Source organism: Alexandromys fortis, unplaced genomic scaffold (genome assembly GCF_014885135.2).
Source record: "Alexandromys fortis isolate MF-2015 unplaced genomic scaffold, M_Fortis_MF-2015_v1.1 scaffold_39, whole genome shotgun sequence".
Classification (NCBI taxonomy): domain Eukaryota; kingdom Metazoa; phylum Chordata; class Mammalia; order Rodentia; family Cricetidae; genus Alexandromys; species Alexandromys fortis.
The window spans coordinates 1,962,953-1,985,244 of record NW_026067918.1 but is presented as its reverse complement, the minus strand read 5'-3'; the positions used below and the strand labels follow the sequence as shown (position 1 = coordinate 1,985,244).

Genomic DNA, 22,292 nt, shown 5'->3' with positions numbered 1-22,292 from the left:
TGATTTAATATCTAATCCAGGTGAGGTATTTGGGAAAATTAAAGAGTGTTAATTCGCCATACTAGAGAAGTCACTGTGCCCTGGTAACAGCCAGGAGCTCAAAACTTCTTAACGCACAGGCCATGCACCAGCTCTTCCCACCACTCTTCCCGAGATGCAGTGCTTCCCAGAAACCACTGTTCTGTCTGAATGGGAAGAGTAAGGAACCAAAGAAGACTCAGCTGCTGCACTATCCCAGCTCCAGTGGGAGGGGTCTGACGTCAGCTGGGTGGGAGGAGTAAGGACCCTAAGACTCAGCTGCTGCAGTACCCCCACTCCAGCGGGAGGGGTCTGACGTCAGCTCACTTCTCAGTGCTGATCATCTTGATGGACCCTGACTCACAGAAAGTAAATAGCTAAAAAATATCACCGAGTCATCAAAAATGTTTTTCTAAACTTGAGAGTGGCAGCTTAGTAAATATTTGCTGAAAAGGGGTTTTAGTCTTATTTGCATTTTCTTTCTCCTTTATTCTGAAACAATCAACAAATCCTATAATTTTTTTCATGTAGAATCAATAATACAAAGTTTCATGAAATACTTCCACTTCTATATTGATATAGTAAACTGAGCTATTCAAACATTGTTTTAGAACACATATGCTTACTATCACTATGGTTTTTACTATGAAAAAGAATTGATGGATGTTGCCTTCTTTTAAAAACTCTCATCTTCATACTTTTTCCACTTTTGAGTTTGTGAAAAAAATTAAATTTCTTATATCAATATGCCTTACAGTTGAAGGAAATAAAACTTGAGAAATACACACACACACACACACACACACACGGCTTTAGAGAAAGATTACAAAATGTTTTTATGCTTATAAAGCTTAGAAACTTCAATATTAAACCTTTAGAATGTATACTAATGGTTTTAGAAGGTGACTGTGAGATAGGAGGCCCTTCTGTCTATGTGTTGATTTCATTGGTTAATGAATAAAGAAACTGCCTTGGCCTGCTGATAGGGCAGAACTTAGGTAGGTGGGGAAGATGAAAATGAATGCTGGGAGGAAGAAAGGCGGAGTTAGAGAAAAGCCATGGATCCTCTGCCTGAGACAGACACCATTTAGAATCTTTGCCGGTAAGCCACTGTCATGTGGCAATATACAAATTAATAAAAATGGGTTAAATTAATATAAGAGTTAGCCAATAAGAAGCTAGAGCGAATGGGCCAAACAATGTTTAATGAATACAATTTCTGTGTGGTTATTTCGGGGCTAAGCTAGCCAGGCAGCTGGGACGAACAAGCAGGCCCTCCTCCTACAACTGTCATGCAGAGATGCTGATAGATGGCCTTTTGTGATTGGCTTTGTTTCAGCAAATCCATGTCCAGCACAGAACTGGTAAAGGTGTCAAGAGTGTCTTTCACCTTACAACACAGTGTAAGCATTTTCCTTTGGTCAAATTGACTACTTACTCTTTCTTACTCAATAAACTTGCACCTCTTCCTTGGGTCTGTTGTACAGTATCAGGACTGAAGACAGAATCTCATGGGTGACAGACATGTCAGGGCGCCCAGTGTAAGGTGAATGCAGATACATTGTTGTCAGTGGCTCCTTCATCAACATAAGAGTAATATAAACATAGACCTGGAACAGTCTTTTCTACACGGAGAAAACAAACTTATTTAAAGCAGCACTCCACAGAACCAATGTGGTGTTCTGAAACGCCTTCCCTAAAAAACATTTTGACCTCCGTCAAACAAAAAAGACCTTAGGAAAGAAAGTCTGTGGAGCTGATGAGGTGGCTCAGGCAACAAGGACATTTGTCACCAGACTTGGCCAGGTGGGCTGAATCCCCGAAACCTGTATAATGGAAGTTGGGCTCTGATCTCCACCTGTGTACCACGGCATAGTCACTCACATATATACACACACTGACACAAACATGCTGGAGTCCCCTGCTATTAAGGCTGCAGTTTACTATGTCTAGACACCTCTCTGAGTGCAGTGTAAACTGAGGACTCCTCCCTCTCTATGTTATTTGGACAGTGTCTTGAGGCCTGGATGCCTGACCTTATTTTGAAGCTGTCCCTGCTCTTGGATGCCTGACTTGTTTTTAAGTGTGACCTCCAGCACAGTTCCCTTTAAATGTCCCCCCCATAAGATAATTAGCTCTTTGTGCTCCAGCTATATGATAGGACTGTGTTGCCAAATGTCAATTAGGTAATGCCCCTGTTGCTGTCTCCATCCTACGTATTCCCCTTACTCTGAAATAAAATCGAGCTGTAACACTGAAACTGTCTCCTGGAAAGCTATTTCCACCACCCTCTGAACCCTGCTCGTCCTGTCTGCTCCCTCTTCTCTCATGGACCAGTGGCCATGGGGAGGAGGGAGACCCACGGAAACAGGTAAATAAATGTATCAAAACTCTAAAAGTCCTGTACCAGGAAAAGACTGGGATCCATATCCAGCTACTCTGCCTCCCAGAGACTCACACATTTCCACAGCAATGTTGATGGGCTGGTGGGCAGTTGCCAAGACAGATCAGTTTCCATTCCAGTGGTACTAACTTCACACTGTCCTCAGACCAAAGTGTATCATTCTGCTAACTCCTTTTATCTGCAAATGTATTACAAGGAAGAAAAAAAAAGAACGTTCCAATGTCCCGGATTGCTCTACTGAAGACACATTTAGGGAGATTTGCAACATTCCCAGCTACGCCTGCAAGTCTCATTAAAACCGTGGGCTTGCGAGCTACTTTTCATAAAAGAAATTTTGTTCTAAGTTCAGCATAATCAGTCCTGATGAAAGGGCTAGTCACAACACTGTGCAGCTCCGAATGAAGCTTCTACCTTAAGAACTTCATGCCTGAGTGCCAAGGATCAGTAGGTCAGACCGACAGGGTCTGATAGCAAGCCTTGGAAAAACCAAAATCACACACACTGAGAATGCTTTAAAGAAGGAAATGGCTAGTTTGGGCTTGTCAGAGTGATAAGAAAAACCTGTAGGCACAGGCCCTGCACTGCTGCCCAGGCATCTGAGGTAGGAGCTTGTCGCAGTGGGAACCCCCAACTCCTGTTGTCTCACATCCAAATGCCTTCGCTGGGTTCATTATTTTGCTAGGTTTTCTGAAAACTCTGGGTCAGGTCCATTATGTAAAATGAACTCTTTCTGGCAGTGATATCCTAGTAAAAACTACTGGCATCACAGCGAGAGAGCCTGAACTTATCAAGGCTCACAGGGAGTGTACTGCCGGAGGTCATGTCTGCAACCCACCAGGCCTACAGCCCTCCACGAATAAAGACATTGACATGCTGCGCTGCTCAACAGGCCCGGCAAGGACCAAACCGAAAGCACAAAATGTTACAAGCAAATAATCACATCTCTGTATTATTTCTTTAGGTTTGATGGTAAGAATATTTGTTTAGACAGGATCTTAAAGGAATGTAGAAGTTATTTTAAGAATTCAATCACCTATTTTCATCTTTCAGTGGAGAGGTTCATGAGACCAAGCAGAGGTTTTTTTTTCCACTTTCCTCTGTGGATTGCAGAGGAAGGATGACTTGGTAGATGGTGAAGGGTTTTTTTTTTTTTCTCCACTCAATCTTGTAGCCAAAGATGCTGTCACAACTTTTGAAAGGATAACTGCGAACCTAGACTGGTTTATTTCCCAGACTCCATTAAGGCAAACATGGAGAGGGCAAGGTTTTACTTCGTTCTATTAGAGGTATTTAAACACAGTCTCACCACAGATCCCTGTTCAAATGTGTCCCACTGAACTAAATGCTAGCAGCTGAATTAATGGACTATTTCCTAAAGACAGCTAAAGCATCAATATCTCGATCCTCCCTTACATGAAGTGCATTCAGGCAATAGCAACAGACATTATTTCTATCTATGGATAGCGACTGTGCACTTGACATCTGTTAGTTCACTGAACTTCAACAGCCATTTCCTTTTCATTTGCTGTGGTCACAAGACCTGCCTGAGGCCGAATTCTGAGGTCAAAATCCCTGCCCCAGACTTCATTCACTTCACACACTCCTGCAAAACAAACAAGACAAAGCAAGAACAAAGCCCTTTAATGATAGCGGATGTCCTTCTCTGGCCCAAGCTCAAAGAAGAGCCAGCCACAGATAGATTTTACTGACATTGACAGCACAGGCTTCTGTGCTCTCCATATATGCGGTCAACCTGAAATCTCTTTCTGGTCCCAGCCCCAGGTGACACTTTCAACAATATAAATGACACAGGAGCTGTAGTCTATCTGCTGGGCAGAAGGGAGATCCACACTGCACAAATATCAGCAGAATCAGTTCTTAAGTCCATCACTGTTGCTTTCTTGCCCAAGGGTCAGAATTATGGTTTTCTTAAGAGAACCAGGGACCTTTTTTAGCAGACAGGGACTTTATGCCCACCACCCTGCAATGCCCCTTTGAGCTGCCCCTTCTATGCATGCTCTGTGATATGGGGATAGGCCTCACGGCCCATTGTATGAGAGGATTGTCTCTTCTGGTTATGGGAATAGGACCTAACAAAAGGACAATCTTGGCGATCAGACATTAGCAGAAACTTTCGCAGCAAGCCGAAACTCCAGTCCTGGTGCCAGTGTTTCCCTCCGGTGGTTTCTAATGAGCCTGGTGAGTGTACCAGCTCTCTCTATTCACACCAGAGTGTGTGCTCCTCAGCTAAAGAGCCTGGTGAGTGTACCAGCTCTCTCTATTCACACTGGAGTCAGCGCTTCTCAGCTAACGAGCGCGCTTAGCGGTCTACTCCTTGCCCAGGCATACTGGAGGCAGCACGCCTCAGCTAACTTCAACGTTATGTAACTTAATGCTCCCTAATCGCGTGTACTAGGATATTCTTCATTTTATCAGTTTAATTACTTAGATTTCCTTTTGCATCGGGGAGCTCACTTGTGATGGTCACAGGAACTGCCCAGGGCCAAATACCAGGCTAGGGGCACAGTGGACACAGGACCATCTGGCCCCATGGCGCAGCACCTGCCCTCTGTGCTTAGAGGGGGTGGCTGGAGAAACTGCTTAAAGCTTTGTTCTCAGTATTAAACACTGGTGACAACGGAAAATTCATACGCACAGCGATGCTTTTGGACTCTGGACAATTACTGAGAGTTGCTTCTGTACTTCAAGCATGAATCAACATCAGAAGTATCAGCTGTGGTCATCACACGGCAATGCTTTAGCATCTGACCGACAACTAGACTCTCCCCAGGTCCTCGCCGGAGGCTGCCAATGAAACCCACGCCAGAAAAAGATACTACGGCAATTAATTTTTGAGCCCCAGGCTTCTGTTTGATCTCACCATCCGATGCAATGGTGTGTTTGAAAGCCTAGCGACTACAATCTAGCCACGTGAGAGATGGTTCTGAGTCTTTAGAAGATGGCTCTTATCCCTAGCTCTCTGCAGGATGTATTTCGCAATATATCTCAGGATGTGTTCCTGAACCTGTCCTGCATAGTTTCCTAAAGCCTGAACCATGCCAAATGATCACACACCATAGCCAAAAAATACCACATGTCCTGACTATATTATTTAGAAAAGTTGGCTAAGGTTCATGGTCATCTAGGACAATTTTGATACAGCCAGGACAAGGGTTAGCTTTGAAATGTCTTTGAAAGGATGGTAGCTCATTACGAAGCTCTCGGCACCACACTCTTTCTCCTTAAAGTCTGAAAAGATTATTTTCTCTTTATTTCCATTGGTAATTTCGTTATCTCTAAAACTCTTTGACTTTTTGTGCCTAGAATTTCAATATTAATAGGTTGTTATTTATCCTGGTACAAAGTCAGACATCTGCATTAGCTTTGCTTCAGTCTTTTCCTCTAGATGCTGAAAGACACACTTCTAGTCCGCCGTTAGACAGTCTGGGAACTTCCTTTGCATTGACCCTTTGCACTGGATAGTTTACTGAACTTGAAAATTCAATTTAAGATACGTTTCCTCTCTTTTAACTCACTGTCTATGAGCTCTGTTCCTGGGACTCTAATTACCTTTACTTTTTTTTTAAACCAAAGACTCTTACATGAAAACTCCACTCTCCCACTTATTGCCTGCTTAACTCTAAATTATTATATAATTTGATGTCTCCTAATGGTTAGCTTTTATGTTTATTCCCATATTTTCTCACTTCTTATTTTAGTTTATCCTTTTTTGCATCATTCTCAATTAAAAAATTACAGAATGTTCTTTCTTACATTTCTAAATGGTTGTATTTCTTTTTCAAAAATCCGAAAATCAGTTTTCTCTTGTGAAATTATCCATACTTTCCCTTTTTTGGGACAAGGACTTGCTATACAGACCAGGGTGGTCTTGAACACTTGGTGATTCACCGGCCTATTGAGTACTGGGATTAAAGACAATGTGACATCACACCCAACCCATCTTCTTTTGTCTTAGAAATATACGTTATTTTCATCCTAAAGCCATTGTTAGGTAGCTTCACTTTCTTATTCATCTCTTGGTCTCTTTCTCTCCTTATGAGGTTTTTCTCTTGGGTTTTGGTTAGTAAAATATGCATTTTTGTGAAATCTAAAGAATGTCAGAACTGGGAAGCCACTTCCAAACATGGACTGCTGCCTCCCCAGCCCACTGAACGAAGTGATGACTCTTCATCCTTCCATCTTTTGTCACTTAACAGTAGACCAATCTACCTCCCAAACCACAGTGACACCTGCCCTGCAAGGGCTATTCCCCTTTTATCTTTATATTATTTTACTTATTTTATATTCTTTTCCCATACATTGTTCGTGATTACAGAACCAGTCATTAAATATCTCCCAACTTCTACCTAATTTACTTTATTGAACTGCCTAATTTATTTTATGAGGCCACTGTCACCCTGACACCCAAACCACACAAAGATTAGAAAAGAAAGAGAATTATAGACCAATTTCCTTCATGAACATGGATGCAAGAACACTCAATAAAACACTCCCAAACCAAACACATCAAGATCATCCACCATGATCCAATAGATTCATTGCTGAGGTCCAAGGATGGCTCAACATACAAAAACCAGTCAATATGATCCACCATATTGACAGAAGAAAAAAAAAAAACATGATCATCTAAGGTGCTGGCAAAAGACTTTGACAAAATCCAACATCCCTTCTTGATCAAAGAGATTAGTAGATATTAGGGAAACAAGGGACATATCTAAACATAATAGAGGAAATTTACCACAAATCAATAGCCAACATTAAATTAAATGGAGAAAAAGTGAAAGCAATTCCATTAAAATCAGGAACAAGACAAGGTTGTCTACTCTCTTCATATCTATACAATATAGTAATTGAAGTTCTAGCTGGAGCAACAGGGCAACTGAAGGAGAACAAGGAGATAAAAATTGGGAAGGCAAAACCAAAGTATTATTATTGGTAGATGATATGTAAGTGATTCCAAAAATTTACCAGGGAACTTCTATAGCTGATAAACACATTTAGTGAAGTGGATGGATGCAAGATTAACTTAAAAAAAAACAACAACTCAGTAGTCCTCCTATACACAAATGATAAATGGGTTGAGAAAGAAATCAGGGAAACAACACCCTTCACAGAAGTCATACATAATATAAAATATCTTGGGGTAGCACTAACCAAGCAAGTAAAAGACCTGTATGACAGAAACATCAAGTCTTTGAGAAAAGAAATTGGAGGAGATATCAGAAGATGGAAAGATCTCCAGTGATCATGGATTGATGGAATTAACATAGTAAAAATGTCTATCCTACCAAAGCAATCTACAGATTCAACTCAATCCCCAACAAAATCCCAACACAACTCTTTACAGACCTTGGAGGGGCAATGCTCAACTCCATAAGGAAAAAGAGAAAACCCTTTCATAGTTTATCAGGTAGCTCTTCAGGACCCTTTTGAATATGCATATGTCTACTATGCAATTTTTGTCATTAGATATACTTAATTGTTTAATTACTTTTAAGATGATATATTACAATTACAAATTTGATACATTACTCTAGTCATCAATAAAATAATTTATTATGGGATTTTCAGAGCAAACCTATTCACATTAGCAAATAGCAAGATCTTATCTTTACATTTGCCAGAAGAAAGACAATTGAAAGATAGTTGATTATAACAACTAAATACCTAGTACAAGGAAGAAGGTCACAGACATAAAAAAATTAAGTTAATCTATGCATTTCACCTGTCATATAATTGGTGCTATACATTAGGAGTAAATAATCACAATGATATAAAATTGATAATTATTGTTCTCAATGTTATAATAAATTCAGAACTGTCTTAAATTTTATAATAATAAAGGAAAGAGTAGAACCTATTATTAAAGGACATTTTCACCAGCTTTTTTTATTTGAGAATTCTCAATGGCACCTAAGTCTTAGGAGAGGGGATGTTACAGAATCTGCATTGTTGGGATGCCCCTGGGAAGGGGAAATAGAAGATATCTTCTGAGAAAATTGGGAGCATGGGGGTGAGGAAAGAAGGGAGGGCAGAAGGGGAGGAGGAAGGGAGACTGGGAGGGGGAGAAGAACTTGAGGGAACTGGATAGTTGAGATTGGGGAAAGACAGAGATGAGAGCAAGGAAAGAGATATCTTGATAGAAGGAGCCATTATGGGGCTAGCAAGAAACCTGGCACTAGAGAAATTCCCAGGAATCCACAAGGATGACCCCAGCTAAGACCCCAAGCAATAGAACAGAGGGTACCTGAACTGGCCTTGCCCTGTAGTCAGATTGCTGACTATCTTAAATGTCACCATAGAACCTTCGTCCAGCAACTGGTAGAAGCAGAGGCGGAGATTCACAACAGAGCACTGAGCTCCCAAAATCCAGTTGAAGAGTATGAGGAGTGAGAATACAATGAAAGAGGTCAAGACCATGATGGGGACATCTACTGACACAGATTACCTGAGCTAATAATGGGAGCTCACAAATTCTGGTCTGACAGGGAAAGAACCAAACTAGACCCTCTGAATGTAGGTGACAGTTGGATGGCTGGGGCAGACTGTGGGACCACTGACACTGGGAACAGGATTTATCCCTACTACTTATACTGGCTTTTTAGAACCCACTCTCTTAGGATGGATACCTTATTCAACCTAGATATAATGAGGAGGGCCTTGGTCCTTCCTCAAAGCAAAGTACTAGACTTTGCTGAATCCCCATGGGAAGCCTTACCCTCTCTGAAGGGAGCATTGGGGTGGGGAGGAGGGAGAGGTGGAGGGACCAGGAGGAGGGGAAGAGAGTAGGAACTGGGATTGGTATGTAAAATGAAAAAGATTTTTAAAAAAATAAATAAATAGAAATAAAACAGATTCACAAGTCACCCAGTCCCCAGCTAGGATTACATAAACCAGGCAGTTCTGAGCAGCCTGGTTAGGTTCGTAGATATCACGCCTCCACAGAATTTACTCAAAAATAGAAGTCAGTTCCAATTGCTCTGATCTTACCCCATCTTAAACCTTTAACGTATTTTCATTATTGAATCAGCTGTATTTTCTTAAAGATGGTCCTGAGTGCTCCTGGCTACGTAAGATTCATCATTTCAGCATGCAATGGAAATTCACCAGGGCCTGGCAGGAGCTTGGCAAACGGAAGATGAAGGTCACTGACCTCTCTGTCAGTGCTCCTACCTGCAGACGTCGTCACGATTTCCGTGGTGTTTCGGAGGCCCATGAAGTCGAACTGATAGAGCCGCCATGACTTCTGGTCTGCTGCCTCCACTGAGTTCTTCCTCCAGCGGTACACCATTTCTTCTTTAGGGTAGCCATCTGAAAGCAGAGCAGATATCAGCACCTGCAAAATTAGATCTATGAAAACCCGATGTCAAAATGTGTTTCTGATCACCTAGCAGGAGCCATCATTCTGGTCCTGTTTCCTCTCATTTTTCAGAGACACAGAGACTCCAGATGTCAACGGATACCACCGCCCGCCTTCAGGATGAACCAAAGATTGCTTAATCAGAAGCCTCGCCATGTTTCTATGGGTGCAGCAGCTAGGAGACTCTTGCCTACATTTATTTTAACCTTGGGCAATGGTGATTTGACGTGCCAAGATCAGAGGCTCTTTCTACTGTTAGCATTGGCACCAACTCTGCCTTCCTGGCCTAAGCACAATACCTATATTTGTGTTTCCCATAAAGCCATGTGTGGAGCAATCCACTGGAGTGTGGTTGACTTACTAGGAACTACATCCTGAAGGAAAACACCATCCTCCTCATCCGGAAGCCAACAAGTATCAACCACTTCCAGGGTAGGTATAGGGGCTTTTAACCATCCCCACCTCACGTGGGAATGTTGACTGGCTTCTTTCGTGTAGGTCGTGTGTCAGCAAGCATACCTGTCAAAAGCTCACAAGTGGCAGTTTTCCTGTCATGTTGAGAGGACACTCTTCCCTCTGGCCTTCCCCGACTCCTGGCTCTTACAAGACCCTCTCTTCTGAGGTGGAACAGCGCACCTCGGCAGAGCTTCCAGGTGTGTGGCTCAGGGCCTGCACTCACCACTGTCCTCACTGATCTCCCATGATTCCCAGCTTCAAGTTCTACAACTTAAGCATGCTTATCTGCCTTCCTATCACAGCGCACACCAGGGCCGAACCCAGTTCCTGGGGTGCTGATGTCCTTCCAAAGGCTTCTCTGCTTTGATCTTCTCAGAACTGCCTACGACCACAGCTTTTCAACAGGCATCACAACAAGAGTGACCGGGGCTGTACATATCTGCCTGTCAGCTCTACCTTCTTGAAGACTTGTTTACTCATTGGAAAAGCATTTTATAAGACCTTCCTCTGAAGTAGGCTTTGTTCAGTGACCAGCCTCCAAACTAGAGCGGTTCAGTCAGTGGACAGGAAGTCATGATAAGTTGGAGCCAGAACCCTCTTCTAAATCCCTGGTGCAGTCTGGCAGCTCACTTGCAGAGAAGCAGATCTTGTGTTTTCGGTTATAAGCCTAGTTTTTAATCGCTGAGCCATCTCTCTAGCCTGAGAACCAAACCTTTATGGAGACTTCCCATCCATATGACTCTTTTTCCCTCTTGACATTTTATTTTGATACACTGAATTGAAAATTTTTATATAAACCTCACGATTAATATCTATGTTTACTTTTGTTTGCATGCTTTAGAGAAAATAAAATTACCTTCTTAAACGCTCAGACAAATGCTTCCGAATTCTGATTACAGTTAGTTTGTAGGTTGTCTGTCCCAACGCTGTGCTCAATAGTTAAGAACTGGGTAGGTCAGCCTTGCTTTTCTATGTTTAGCCTACCGCTCTGAGTCAGAATGTTCTGCTCAGTGGTACCAAATACATGAGAGCAACTGCGGGACAGGGGTCTTCGAATCCCAGGCTTCCCCTTACCTATACTCACGGCCATCAGAGCTCACCGCCAGGACTCCGAGGCTAGCCTCACAAAGTCTGAGTACTGTCCTGTTCTCCCCTCTCCTTGTGTTCCTGTCGCCAGGACTCTCTTCTCCATGGGGACTAGATTCTGAGTCCTACTGTGTCAGTGTCAGTAAGAACCCCACCTCTGATGGCCGCTTTGCTTTTCACCGTGATTGAAGCCAAATGGCTTGCTGGATTGGGTTTGATTTTTTTTTAAAAGCTGGGCCATGCTGTGTTGTTAACAGACTGACCCCGAGTTTCCCACCTCGTCTGCTCAGGCATCTCACCATCCTGCCATCCTGTTAGGCTTTCCTTATTTCTCTCTCTAATTTGTTATTACTCCTAAGATTGTTTTGGTCCGGGTCTTTCTTTTTACTGACCCTGCACACGATCATCACAATATTGTTTACCAACTCTTTACTTTTTTCTCTCTTTGCATTTGGTTGACAATGGTCTTAAAGAGAAAGTGTCTGCTCTGTGAGTTCGAGACCAGCCTGGTCTACAGAGCTAGTTCCAGGACAGGCTCCAAAGCCTCAGAGAAACCCTGTCTCGAAGAAAAAAAAAAAAAAAAAAAAAAAACAAACAAAAAAAAAGAGAGAAAGTGTCTGTCGTTAGAAGACTACAGTTTCCATATCATCAAAGGAAAAGTCTCCCCATCCTCTCTTCCCTCTGGCTGGCTCCATGGTGTGGTTGCTGAACTGTGAACGCCAGAGCATGTACCCCCCCCTCCCGCCTCCTATGATCTTCAGCTCCTCACTGTGAGTCTCAGAAATAAACCATCTTCCAATTTCTGAAGCACCACTCAGGAAAGTCGAAGATGCATAGGAGACTCAGCCCTCCATGACATGGCAGGGCTCCACCCTGCCTTACTGTAAGAACATAACTGAAGTTAGGCACACTAAACCCAAAGGATTCTTCTTTAGCTCATAGCTCTGGAAGCTCAAGAGCATGGTGCTAGAACCGGCTTCTAGTCAGGGGACCCAGAACAGACGGCACAGACAGCTATGGTGGCCTGGATCTCCAGCAGTAGAAGTGCGAGCAGAGAAGTCGCATGAGATCCCTGCAAAAAGCAAAATGGAGCTGCTTTGCTTTGTAATGATCCTCTCTCAAGATGCTCAATCCTGGTCCATGAGCACAGGAGCGCATTCTCTCAGAACAGCACATATCCCTTGAAGCATCATCTCCAACAAGGCTGTACTGGACAGAGGCAGAGACACAGCTACTGAAACCAGCAGCACATACACCTTGTGCTAATTTAATTAGGGTTTTGTGCTTTCATTAAAATGGAGACTGATGTAATTTGAATGTGAAATTTGCCCTATGGACTCGTGTCTTGGGCCATTAATCCCCAGATGGTGGCAGTATTTGGTAAAGTCATGGAACCTTCAGTATGTAGAGCCTTGGTGGAGGAAGTTGGTAACCAAAGGCGAAGTTTGAAGTCTAACAAACTCCACTTTTTATACTTGATCAGCTTCTTCACTTTGGATGCAATGTGGCATGTTCCAGTCACCATGCATATGAGCCCTTTAGCTCTTAAGTTGCTTTTATGTCAGGAACTTGGGTCATAACAATAAAAGGATAACTAATTTGCTATGGTTTCATCTCTGTTGTTGTTATAAATTATCTTAACAAAAATCAACTAAGGGACAAACTGGTTTCTTTGGCCTACAGTTTCAGGTTACTGTCTATCACTAAGGGTAAGTCAAGGCAGGAACTCAAGGCAGCTAAGTCACAGCCACAGTCAAGAGCAGAGAAAAGTGAGTGGTCCATGCCTCCAGGCGTTCACTGGCTTGTGTTCTTCCATCTTCTATAATTCATGACCTCCTGCCTCAAGAATAATGCTGCCTACAAAGAGCTGAATTCTCCTCTGTCAATTAACAGTCAAGGTAATCTCCTACAGACATTTCCACAGCTCGACCTGATTAGATAATTCCTCATTAAGACATTTTAAGCCCCAGGTAATTCTAGGATGTATCAAGTCAATATAGTTAAAACTAACGAGCATATAATTCAAAGGTCTGTCATCACACACATCACAGGTGAACTATCAGTGTGCGAACAGTAATCACTAAACCATCCCAAGGGAATTGCAGTCTTGTATATGTGCTCTGTGCCAGAAAAGTCATACACTTGCCATCACCACAGATGATCACTGTAAACTGACAAATATTAGATTTTCCCCCCATCTTTTGTCTTATCTAATGCTAAGGAAAATAAGAAGATAGTTTATTTTCTTAAGTCACACTACATATGCCAAATTAAACACTCCTAAGAAGGAAATCAATGAGTAGATTTACTATGAGGAAATCCTAACAAGCTGTGGCCCAGTTGCTGGCCAAATAAGTAGAAGGAACTCTTCAAGGAAACGGGAGAACTGTCAACCCAACGCAGGGCGGAGCCTTCATGGATGTTGGGCCTGGCTGGCTGCTCCCTGTTGTTATGGAACCTGTGATAACTTAGTGAGGTAGAGACAGAGATACAACAGAAGCACAGGCCTGCCAGGAGTCAAGTGAAGTCTGCACCCAGGAAGCCACACAGTATATTGTATTTTTCTGAATGTGTTCCTCAATAAATAGGCAAAGGAACACATGACGTCTGCAGAACAGACTGATGCTGTGTAACTGGTGTACTAGGTTCCCTTGCACCCCTTCAAGGGAAAAAAAAAAGCTTATTTATCAAATTAAATAGTTGTTTTGAAATTCAGTAGATTTATCCAAAAAAAAAGTTAACTGCGTGACATGAATTTCAGAAAACCTAGCACTGAGATGGTGTGGTGGCCTATTCCTGTAATCCCAAAATTTGGGAGGTAGAATCAAGAGCTTCAAGAGTTCAAGACCAGGTCATTCAGACAAAAACTAAAACACAGAAATGCTAGAATTGAATAACATCATAAAATCAGATAGAACTAATAGACATCCACAGAACTTTTCATCCACACACCAAGGAATGCACCCTCAGTAAAACTGATGAATTGATTAGAGCTAAAATGACCGGAAAGTTTGGAATGTTACAAGTACAGAATCAAACTATCTTGGGCCATTAACCCCTTAATGGTTATTTATTCTTCTCCTGCATGACAGCTAACAACTTGAGACAATTTAGCTGAATCCTCTGGAATGCACAGACACTTAGCTCCCACCAACCAAACTGTTAAGAACACAGACGCCTCTGACAGCTAGAGCCAACACGTCCATGATTTTCTGTGACCAGATGTTTGTATTTGTTAAAATATGCTGATTTATGACCCTTATCCTGTTTCTATTAAAACTTCATAAAGTTTCTACCACATTGGAATATAATTGAATGAAACCCCAGTCTGTGTTCCTGGGCCATTGGGCACTCAGATTTGGTTCAGAATAAGGTCATTTCCCCCTGAGGAGGATGCTGGGCTTTAATTTGGCATCTGTCATTAATTGCCTTATTTGTGTGTTTCATTAAATGTCTTCCTTTCCCCACCATTTTTGATGGATAATTTTGGTGGGAATAGCAAAAATGGTTGGCAGTTCCTTAGTTTCAGAAGATGAAATATATCATCCCATGATTTTCTGGCTTTTGGGGATAGTGACAAGAGATCAGATTTTTTTTTTCTGTTGTTTCTGCCTTCGTGTGGGAGTTGATATTTATTCCTTTTTTATTATTCTTTATTTATTATGCACTTTTATTAACTAAATTTGTCCCTTGACAATTTCTAACAGACATAGAATACTCTCAACCCCTACTATGTTTATCACCCTATCAACTCCTGACTCCAGCCTACAAGTCCCTTTCTCAGATTCATGTATATTTGTTTAGTGACCCACAGAGTTTAACCATGGTGACCTGCATGACTGTGGGTTCTGAGTTAGCCTGTGGGCCTGGTGGACTAAGCTTATGTAGCAGTTCTCTGGTCCTTTCTCCACGTCCTCACCAGCACCTGCGGTCTTTATAATCCTGATGATGGCCATCCTGACTCTGGGGAGCTAGAACTTTAAGTAGTTTTAAATTTGCTTTAGTCTGATAACTAGAACCAACACACACTTTTTTTTGTTTTTTTTTTTGTTTTTTGTTTTTTTCCTTTGGTTCTTTCTAGACTAGACACTAATCCTCTGTCAGATGTGCAGCAGGCAAAGATTCTTCTCCTCTTCTATGAGTAGCCTCTCTCCTCAGCTGATGGTTCCTCTGGTGTACAGAAGATTTTTAATATCATGAAATCTCATCTGTCAGTTTTTGTTCTTGCCTCCTGTGCTCCTAGACTGCTTTTCAGAAAGCAGTCCTTTCGTGCGCACATGGGTTGAAGCGCACCCTGCACATTTTTCTTCAGCAATGTCAAAGCCCTGGGCTTTTGCTGAAGTCCTTGATCCATCTGGCACCAAGCTTTATGCAGTGTGAGATTTAAGGAACAAGATGTATCCTTTCACACATCAGCCATTGAGTCCTCCCCACCCCTGCAGCATTTGTTGAAAACGCCGTCTTCTCTTTAATGCATGCTTTGGTCTCTTGGTTAAAAATCAGGAGGTGATGTGGGAGGTGATGATGCTGTGACTATGCTTTATTGCCATTGGTTAATAAAGAAGCAGCTTTCAGTTAATGGCTTAGCAGAGTAAAGCCAGGCTGAAAGAGATATATAGAGAGAGTAGGCGGGGTCATTGAGAAACCATGTAACACCATAGAAGATAGACGCATTTGCTGGAGCCCACTGAAATTTGCTGGTAGGACACAATCTCATGGTGATGCGCAGATTAGTTCAGAATGAGTTGTTTCAGATTAAGTGGAGATGGATTAGTTTAGGATTAAGAGCTAGCTAGAAATACACTTAGGCTATTGGCCAAACAGTATTGCAAATAATATAGTTTCTTTGTGATTATTTTCAGAGTCTGCGAGACCAGGAAAGAAACAAGCAGCCTCCCCTAACAAGGTGGTCGTGGGAACATGGGGCTATATTTGGTCCTCGCTGTATTCCACAGGCCAGTGTATCTGTTTTTATGCCAGTACCAGTCTGGTTTTTACTGAAGTGACTCTGTGGTGTAACTTGAACTCGGTATAGTGACCACATTATCTCTTTTGTTCAAGGTTGCCTTGGTGTTTTTTTTTTTTTTTTTTTTTTTTTTTTTTTTTTTTTTTTTTTTTTTTTTTTTTTTTTTTTTTTTTTTTTTTTTTTTTTTAGTATTTTGTGTATCCTTTTAATACTGTCCTTTCTACTTCTGTGAATAAATTGCTCCTGAATTTTGATTGGGCTTACACTAAATGTATGGATACCAAGAGTGGACATTTTTCATGAGATCCATTCTCCTCATTCAAGAGCAGAGTAAGTCTGTCCCCCCTTGTGACATCTTGCCCAACTTTATTCTTCAGAGGCAGGAACTTTTCACTGTGAAGATCCTTCTCACCCTTGATGAGGCTTATTTCCCAGGGTTGTACTTGACGTGTGTGGCTATCGGGAATGGGTTGTTTGCCTGGTTTCTTTTCCCCATGTGTTTGTCATTTGTAAATAAGAAGGCTACTAATTTCGTGCTTTAATTTTGTAGCCTCCCATTTCACTGGAAGTATTTACCAGCTCAAAGAGGTGTTGTTGCACTCTCTGGCATCTCTTTGGTATAGAGGGGATGTTTCCTGTTTCATTTATCTGCTCGTTTGTGTCTTCTCCATGGAAACCACATCTCATTGCAGCCATCTTGCTTTTCTGATATTGAGAAACTGTGAGCTTATGGGGGTGTCGTTGATTGCTGTCTTAGTGTTCTATTGCTACGATGAAACACACTAGCCAAAAGCAACTTGGGTAACAAAGTATTCATTTCAGCTTCCATGTCCTGATCACAAGTCTTTATAAAGGAGGAAGGGCAGAAATTCACGGCAGGAACTGGGAACAAAGGAGCTAAGGCAGAGGTCATGAAGTGGTGCCGCTTACTGGCTTGCTCCTTGGGGCCCACTCAGCCTGTTTTCTCATGGTACCTAGAACCATCAGTCAAGGGGGTGATACCACTTCCTATGAGCTGGGCCTTTCCCACATCAACTTGAAGCATGACAGTGTACCACAACGATGCCCATGGGCCAATCTAGTGGGGCCATTTTCTCAAATAATATCCCCTCTTCCAAAACAACTCCACCTTGTCTCAACTTGACATAAAATAGTACAACTGTTGTCTCGCTTATTTTTTTGCATCCCCTGTTGTATTTTCTGTGTTTTAAAACTATATTGTAATTAAAATATAATTGCATCACTTTCTCCTTCCCTTTCCTCTCTCCAAATCCTCCTATGCCTCCTTCCTCCAAATCTTCCATGTCTTTCTGTCACCCCCTCTCACACTGACGACCTTGTTATTATTATAATTCTCTTTCTTCCCCACTTCTCTCTCTCTCTCTCTCTCTCTCTCTCTCTCTCTCTCTCTCTCTCTCTCTCACACACACACACACACACACACACACACATGCACACACAGAAATGGCTGCCTAAATAAAGACAGTTGGCACACGCACAGGGAAGGGTAAACATCTTACAGGAGTCCCAGCCCTTCCCTAGATAAAGAGCTACAGGCAATTCATGACTGCTCAAAAGGGGGCCTTTCAGCAAAACATGGTTACCCCTCAAATCATACACACACAAATCACAAAACCAGATTCAACAGGTACTTTCTGCATTGGATGCATGGATGTGTCTTTCAGTTTTTTCTCCTGAGCTCCATTTGCTTTTGCTCATTCAGCTTCAGGAGAGCCATTCTGGTGAGCTGTCTTTGACTTGGTGTGTAGTCTGGGGAGAGACTAACACCAACAACAAATATGGAGGCTTGCCAGCAGACTGGTGTTAACTGCAATAGAGAAAAACTGTGCCTCTCAATGGGGGAAACTGTAGCTTATGTTCTTTTTTTTTTTTTTTTTTTTTTTTTTTTTTACTTTAAGGGTCAAGCATATCATTGTACGCTTTAAGTAGCTCAGTAGAGAGAGGATGGAAAAGAAGGACCTCAGGAGTGAAGATGAGAAAGAAACTGTACAGAGCGGAGGCAAAATGCAGTAGAGAACATGTTTTACATTAGGCTTAGAGAAAGAAACAACAGATAAAGATTGTTTTTTTACAATGAAATACAGGGGCTGGAGAGATGGCTCAGCCGTTAAGAACACTGGCTGCTCTTCCAGGAGACTTGGGTTCAACCCCCAATACCCATATAGCAGGCAACATCTGTCTAAAGTACAGTCCTGGGGGGATCTGGTGCCCTCTTCTGGCCACTCTGGGCACTGCATGCACCAGACATACAGGGAACAACATAAACCTCAAAAATAAGGACAATGAGATGTACGTTTTTGTGGTTTAAATAGACTGACATTTGTGGGCACAGAAAAAGTATGCACAGTAAACTCACAAGGACTTTCTTATGCCCGAGGAAACAACATTTAAAAAGTGTAGCAACCATTTGAGAACATTCAATTATTTCAGACTGAACTGTACGAAAATTTGGTGGCAGTTAGTGGATGACTCATTCCACAGGAATTTTAATAGCTTGCTTTAGGTCAGCTGGTTTTCAAAAGTAAGCCATGATGGCACACAGGACTCTTCTCTCTCTAATCATACAAGTCAATAGTTCCCAAAAGAAAATGACAACACACCAGAGAAACTGATTTCTCTCTGGTTTCTTTATTATCTTAAACTAAATTTACTTTAGGCACCATAAAAAAATAAAACTCTTCCTTTACTTGCATAAAAAGCAAGAAATGCAAATGTTGTTTTATTTTGCTTTACATTTTCTTTGGACTTACCATCTTCAAGTTTCAAAGTAGAGTGTTTAAAATTTTTATTTTTCGTTTCTTTATTTTAATTGTGTGTGCATGGGCGCAAGCCTGAGGGTGTTTTGTCTGCACGCAGATCTGTGCACCACATTGTGCAGTACCCAAAGAGGACAGAAGAGGGCATCCGGCTCCCCTGGGACTGGAGTCAGAGATCACTAGGAACCTCTATGTGGATGCTGGGAATTGAATCTAGTCCTCTGGAAATGCTTTTGATGTTTGAGTCATCTTTCCAGCCCTAAGGAAATATTTCTTAAGAGAAATTTTAGTGCATCATCATATCCGGAAGGATGACTCCAGCAAAGTCGGGTAAGATAAGAGAGATCCACACAACCCTGCCCTTGGTCCCTTGATGACTGAATGTGGATGGGGTCAGAAGGCCTCTGGCCTCCCTTCTTTCATTGTGCACTAAGATACCTATTGCGGGGGAGAATCAGTGGAAGACAAAGAATGAACACAGAAGGAAAGGGAGAGAAGCCACTTGTTATACGTCAGCCTCGTCCGGCACATCTTCCTGGAGGCATCAAACACATAGCTATGTTAGAAGCTCTCAAACAAATGGCTACATTCAGTAAATTTTACACCTCAAGCATATTCTGAATATACGTGAAAATGATGTGGAAAGCACACAACTTGTGAAACTATTATACTTTTTTTGCTGTTGATGTTTTGCTTTTAACCAGATACTTAGGGAGTTTCGTTCCCTAATAACCTCCCGGGAAGTCAGCGTCTGTGGTGCTGAGAGCAATCCTTTCTATCAAGACACCCCAAAATGTCAACTGTGTGATCTGTGTGTACGGGCACCTCAGCCCTCACAGAAATCCCTGCCTGGCTTTTGTTCAGCTTTCTCTGACGGGGATTCTGTGATTTGCACTCATCAAAGCTTGCAAATTGGCTTGAATCGAAGTTTTTTAGACGCTGTAATACACTATCATCAGACCCTTGTGCTTCGCAAAGTGCACTCGAGCGAGATTTTTCAGGCACAATTGCGTGGATAATTATGTCATAGCCGGTGTTCAGAGGAAAATGGCTTGCATTGACAAGTTATTTGACGCCCGTGTCCCCCACACCGGCTTAAATCAAAACGCTCGTTTGATCTATGCTGTTCCTCCATTTACCTAATTTCAGATCTAATTTATGGGCACTCATTGCAAAGCGCTTAAACCTGAACCCATTGTCTTTGCTAATGGAATCTCATCTATTTGCATTCGGCTTTTCTTCTGCAAGCATCCCCGGCAGGCAGCTCGAGATCCATGTGCTGGTTTACTTGGTCAACAGAGTGCTTCCGTGTTGGATGGGCCACGTCTGCTCAGACTCTTCCTTCCTGTCTCAGCGCAGGCCCTGCTCTGCTCTCCTGGAGACCTTGTAGTCTCTCCTATCTGATCTGTGTCATCACGCCATCCCTACACTCGGGTACATCCGATTTATTCTCTTGTGAAAGATCACACAGTTTTCCTGATTAAGACCCCACATTGTCTCCTGATTCTGGTCATCTACAGGCCCACATGCGAGGGTTGGCCACCCCAGCTGCACCGGCTCCGGTTCTGATTAGGCTTCATTTCCTTGTCTATAATTAGCAGTAATCAGAATCATAACTCAAATGCACTTTGATGACATATTTTAAATATTACTCCCCGTCAAGCCATAAAAAGATGAAGAATGTGGCAGTAGCTTCTCTGAAAGCCATGAGTTTGACACCTGAAGAAGATGTTTCCTTTGGTCCGCTTCAGCTTCCGGTGGCTTGGGAATCTCAAGATGTGCGCTCCCCACCCGAGGACGGACAGGAGCCCACAGGCGGGACTTCCTTCAGGGGTGTCTGCAAAGCAGGGCACATTTTTATTTATGAGTGGGCTGCTACTCCTCAGTCCAGTGGACGGAGAGCTTTCGTCCTGTTCTCTCCCCCAGCACAGAGGCAGCCATCTGCAAAGCAGTCAGCAAAAGGGCATCTCATCTTGTCACCCCTCTGTCCCTTCCTTGGCCCTGGCAGGGAAGCACTCACCGGCACCCATCCTATCGCCGCTTCCACTTCTAACTCTCAAATAACGGCACTGCACCAAGTACTCATCGCGTTCGGAATGCAGCCCTACTGCGATGCATTGCCACAAATAAGGCCAGGTTTCATCTCCAAGAACGAAGACAAGCAACCATTGTTCAACACACACAGGGATATGCTGTTCCCCCCCACACACACCTTAAAGACACACAGCCTATTTATGTAAGTCCTCACATCTTACAGCCCGTCTTCATGCACTGGGGTGCAAGCACAGAACACTTGCTTAACATGTTCACCCCTTGACTGCAGAACAGAGAAGACACCGGCACCATGAGAGGAAATGGTAACGGGGGGAGGAGGTGGGGCTGAGAGCTGAAGCCTGCATCTCTCTGCTGTCTTGGTCTGTTGATGCTGCTCGGACTTCCCATACTCCTCCTCCTTACAAGATCCGCTCCAGATGGCTGGGCACCTGACAACATTGCACTCGCTGCGGCTTTAGGGTCCGAACCACATCATGTGTCCCGTTCACCCACATTTTCCACCTTCATTTGCCCAGACCACAACTGTTCAGTCCAGGAGACCAGCGGCCCGTGAGGGGCATATTCCCAGTATGTAGACAATGGCCAGTTCAGGAGAAGGGGAACATAGGAGAAGTTGCACCAACTCTAGGAAGGCCCGCTGTTAGGAAGGGACACGTGGTTGGGCGTGAGGACACGGGCGGGCGGGAGGGGGAAGTTGCACCGTGAAATCGCGATCTCAGAATTTAGCACTGCTGTTACAGCGTCTCGGCCATATTCTGTGACAGGACAAAAGAGCCTACGCTCTTTCTCTCTGCATCCCAGGACACTCGTCTGTGGCGTTGCCTGTTTTCTCACTGTCTTTTTTTTTTTTTTTTTTTTTTCTTTCTGGGTGGCTTGCAGCTGAGAGTAGCAATTAATTTCCTTTAAGTACCTCTTACAGGAAAATGTCACTATGCCGAAACACACACCTTTAAAGATGGAACAAAGGAAGACCATCCATCAGGCGTGGAAGGTGAAAGCGAGGGAGAATTCATAGTCAGGACACAACCAACAAGGAGAACTGGCTCCCAACGCATCCCTTTCCTCGTTGCGAGGCTCGTGCTGTAAAGACTGCGCTGTCATGGCTGCACTTCTAGGGAACGGAGTCCTTCTGCTTCAACTAGCTGTCCC

General features: G+C 42.9%; 1 protein-coding gene across 1 annotated transcript in view; it reads right to left on the bottom strand.

The window, feature by feature from the left end:
* Positions 1-22,292, bottom strand: part of Gabrg3 (gamma-aminobutyric acid type A receptor subunit gamma3) — a 478,787-nt gene that overhangs the window by 20,135 nt on the left and 436,360 nt on the right. Inside the window, exon 6 of the mRNA XM_050140520.1 lies at positions 9,617-9,754. Within this exon, the coding sequence (XP_049996477.1) occupies positions 9,617-9,754 (138 nt within the window). The remainder of the gene's footprint in view (positions 1-9,616; positions 9,755-22,292) is intronic.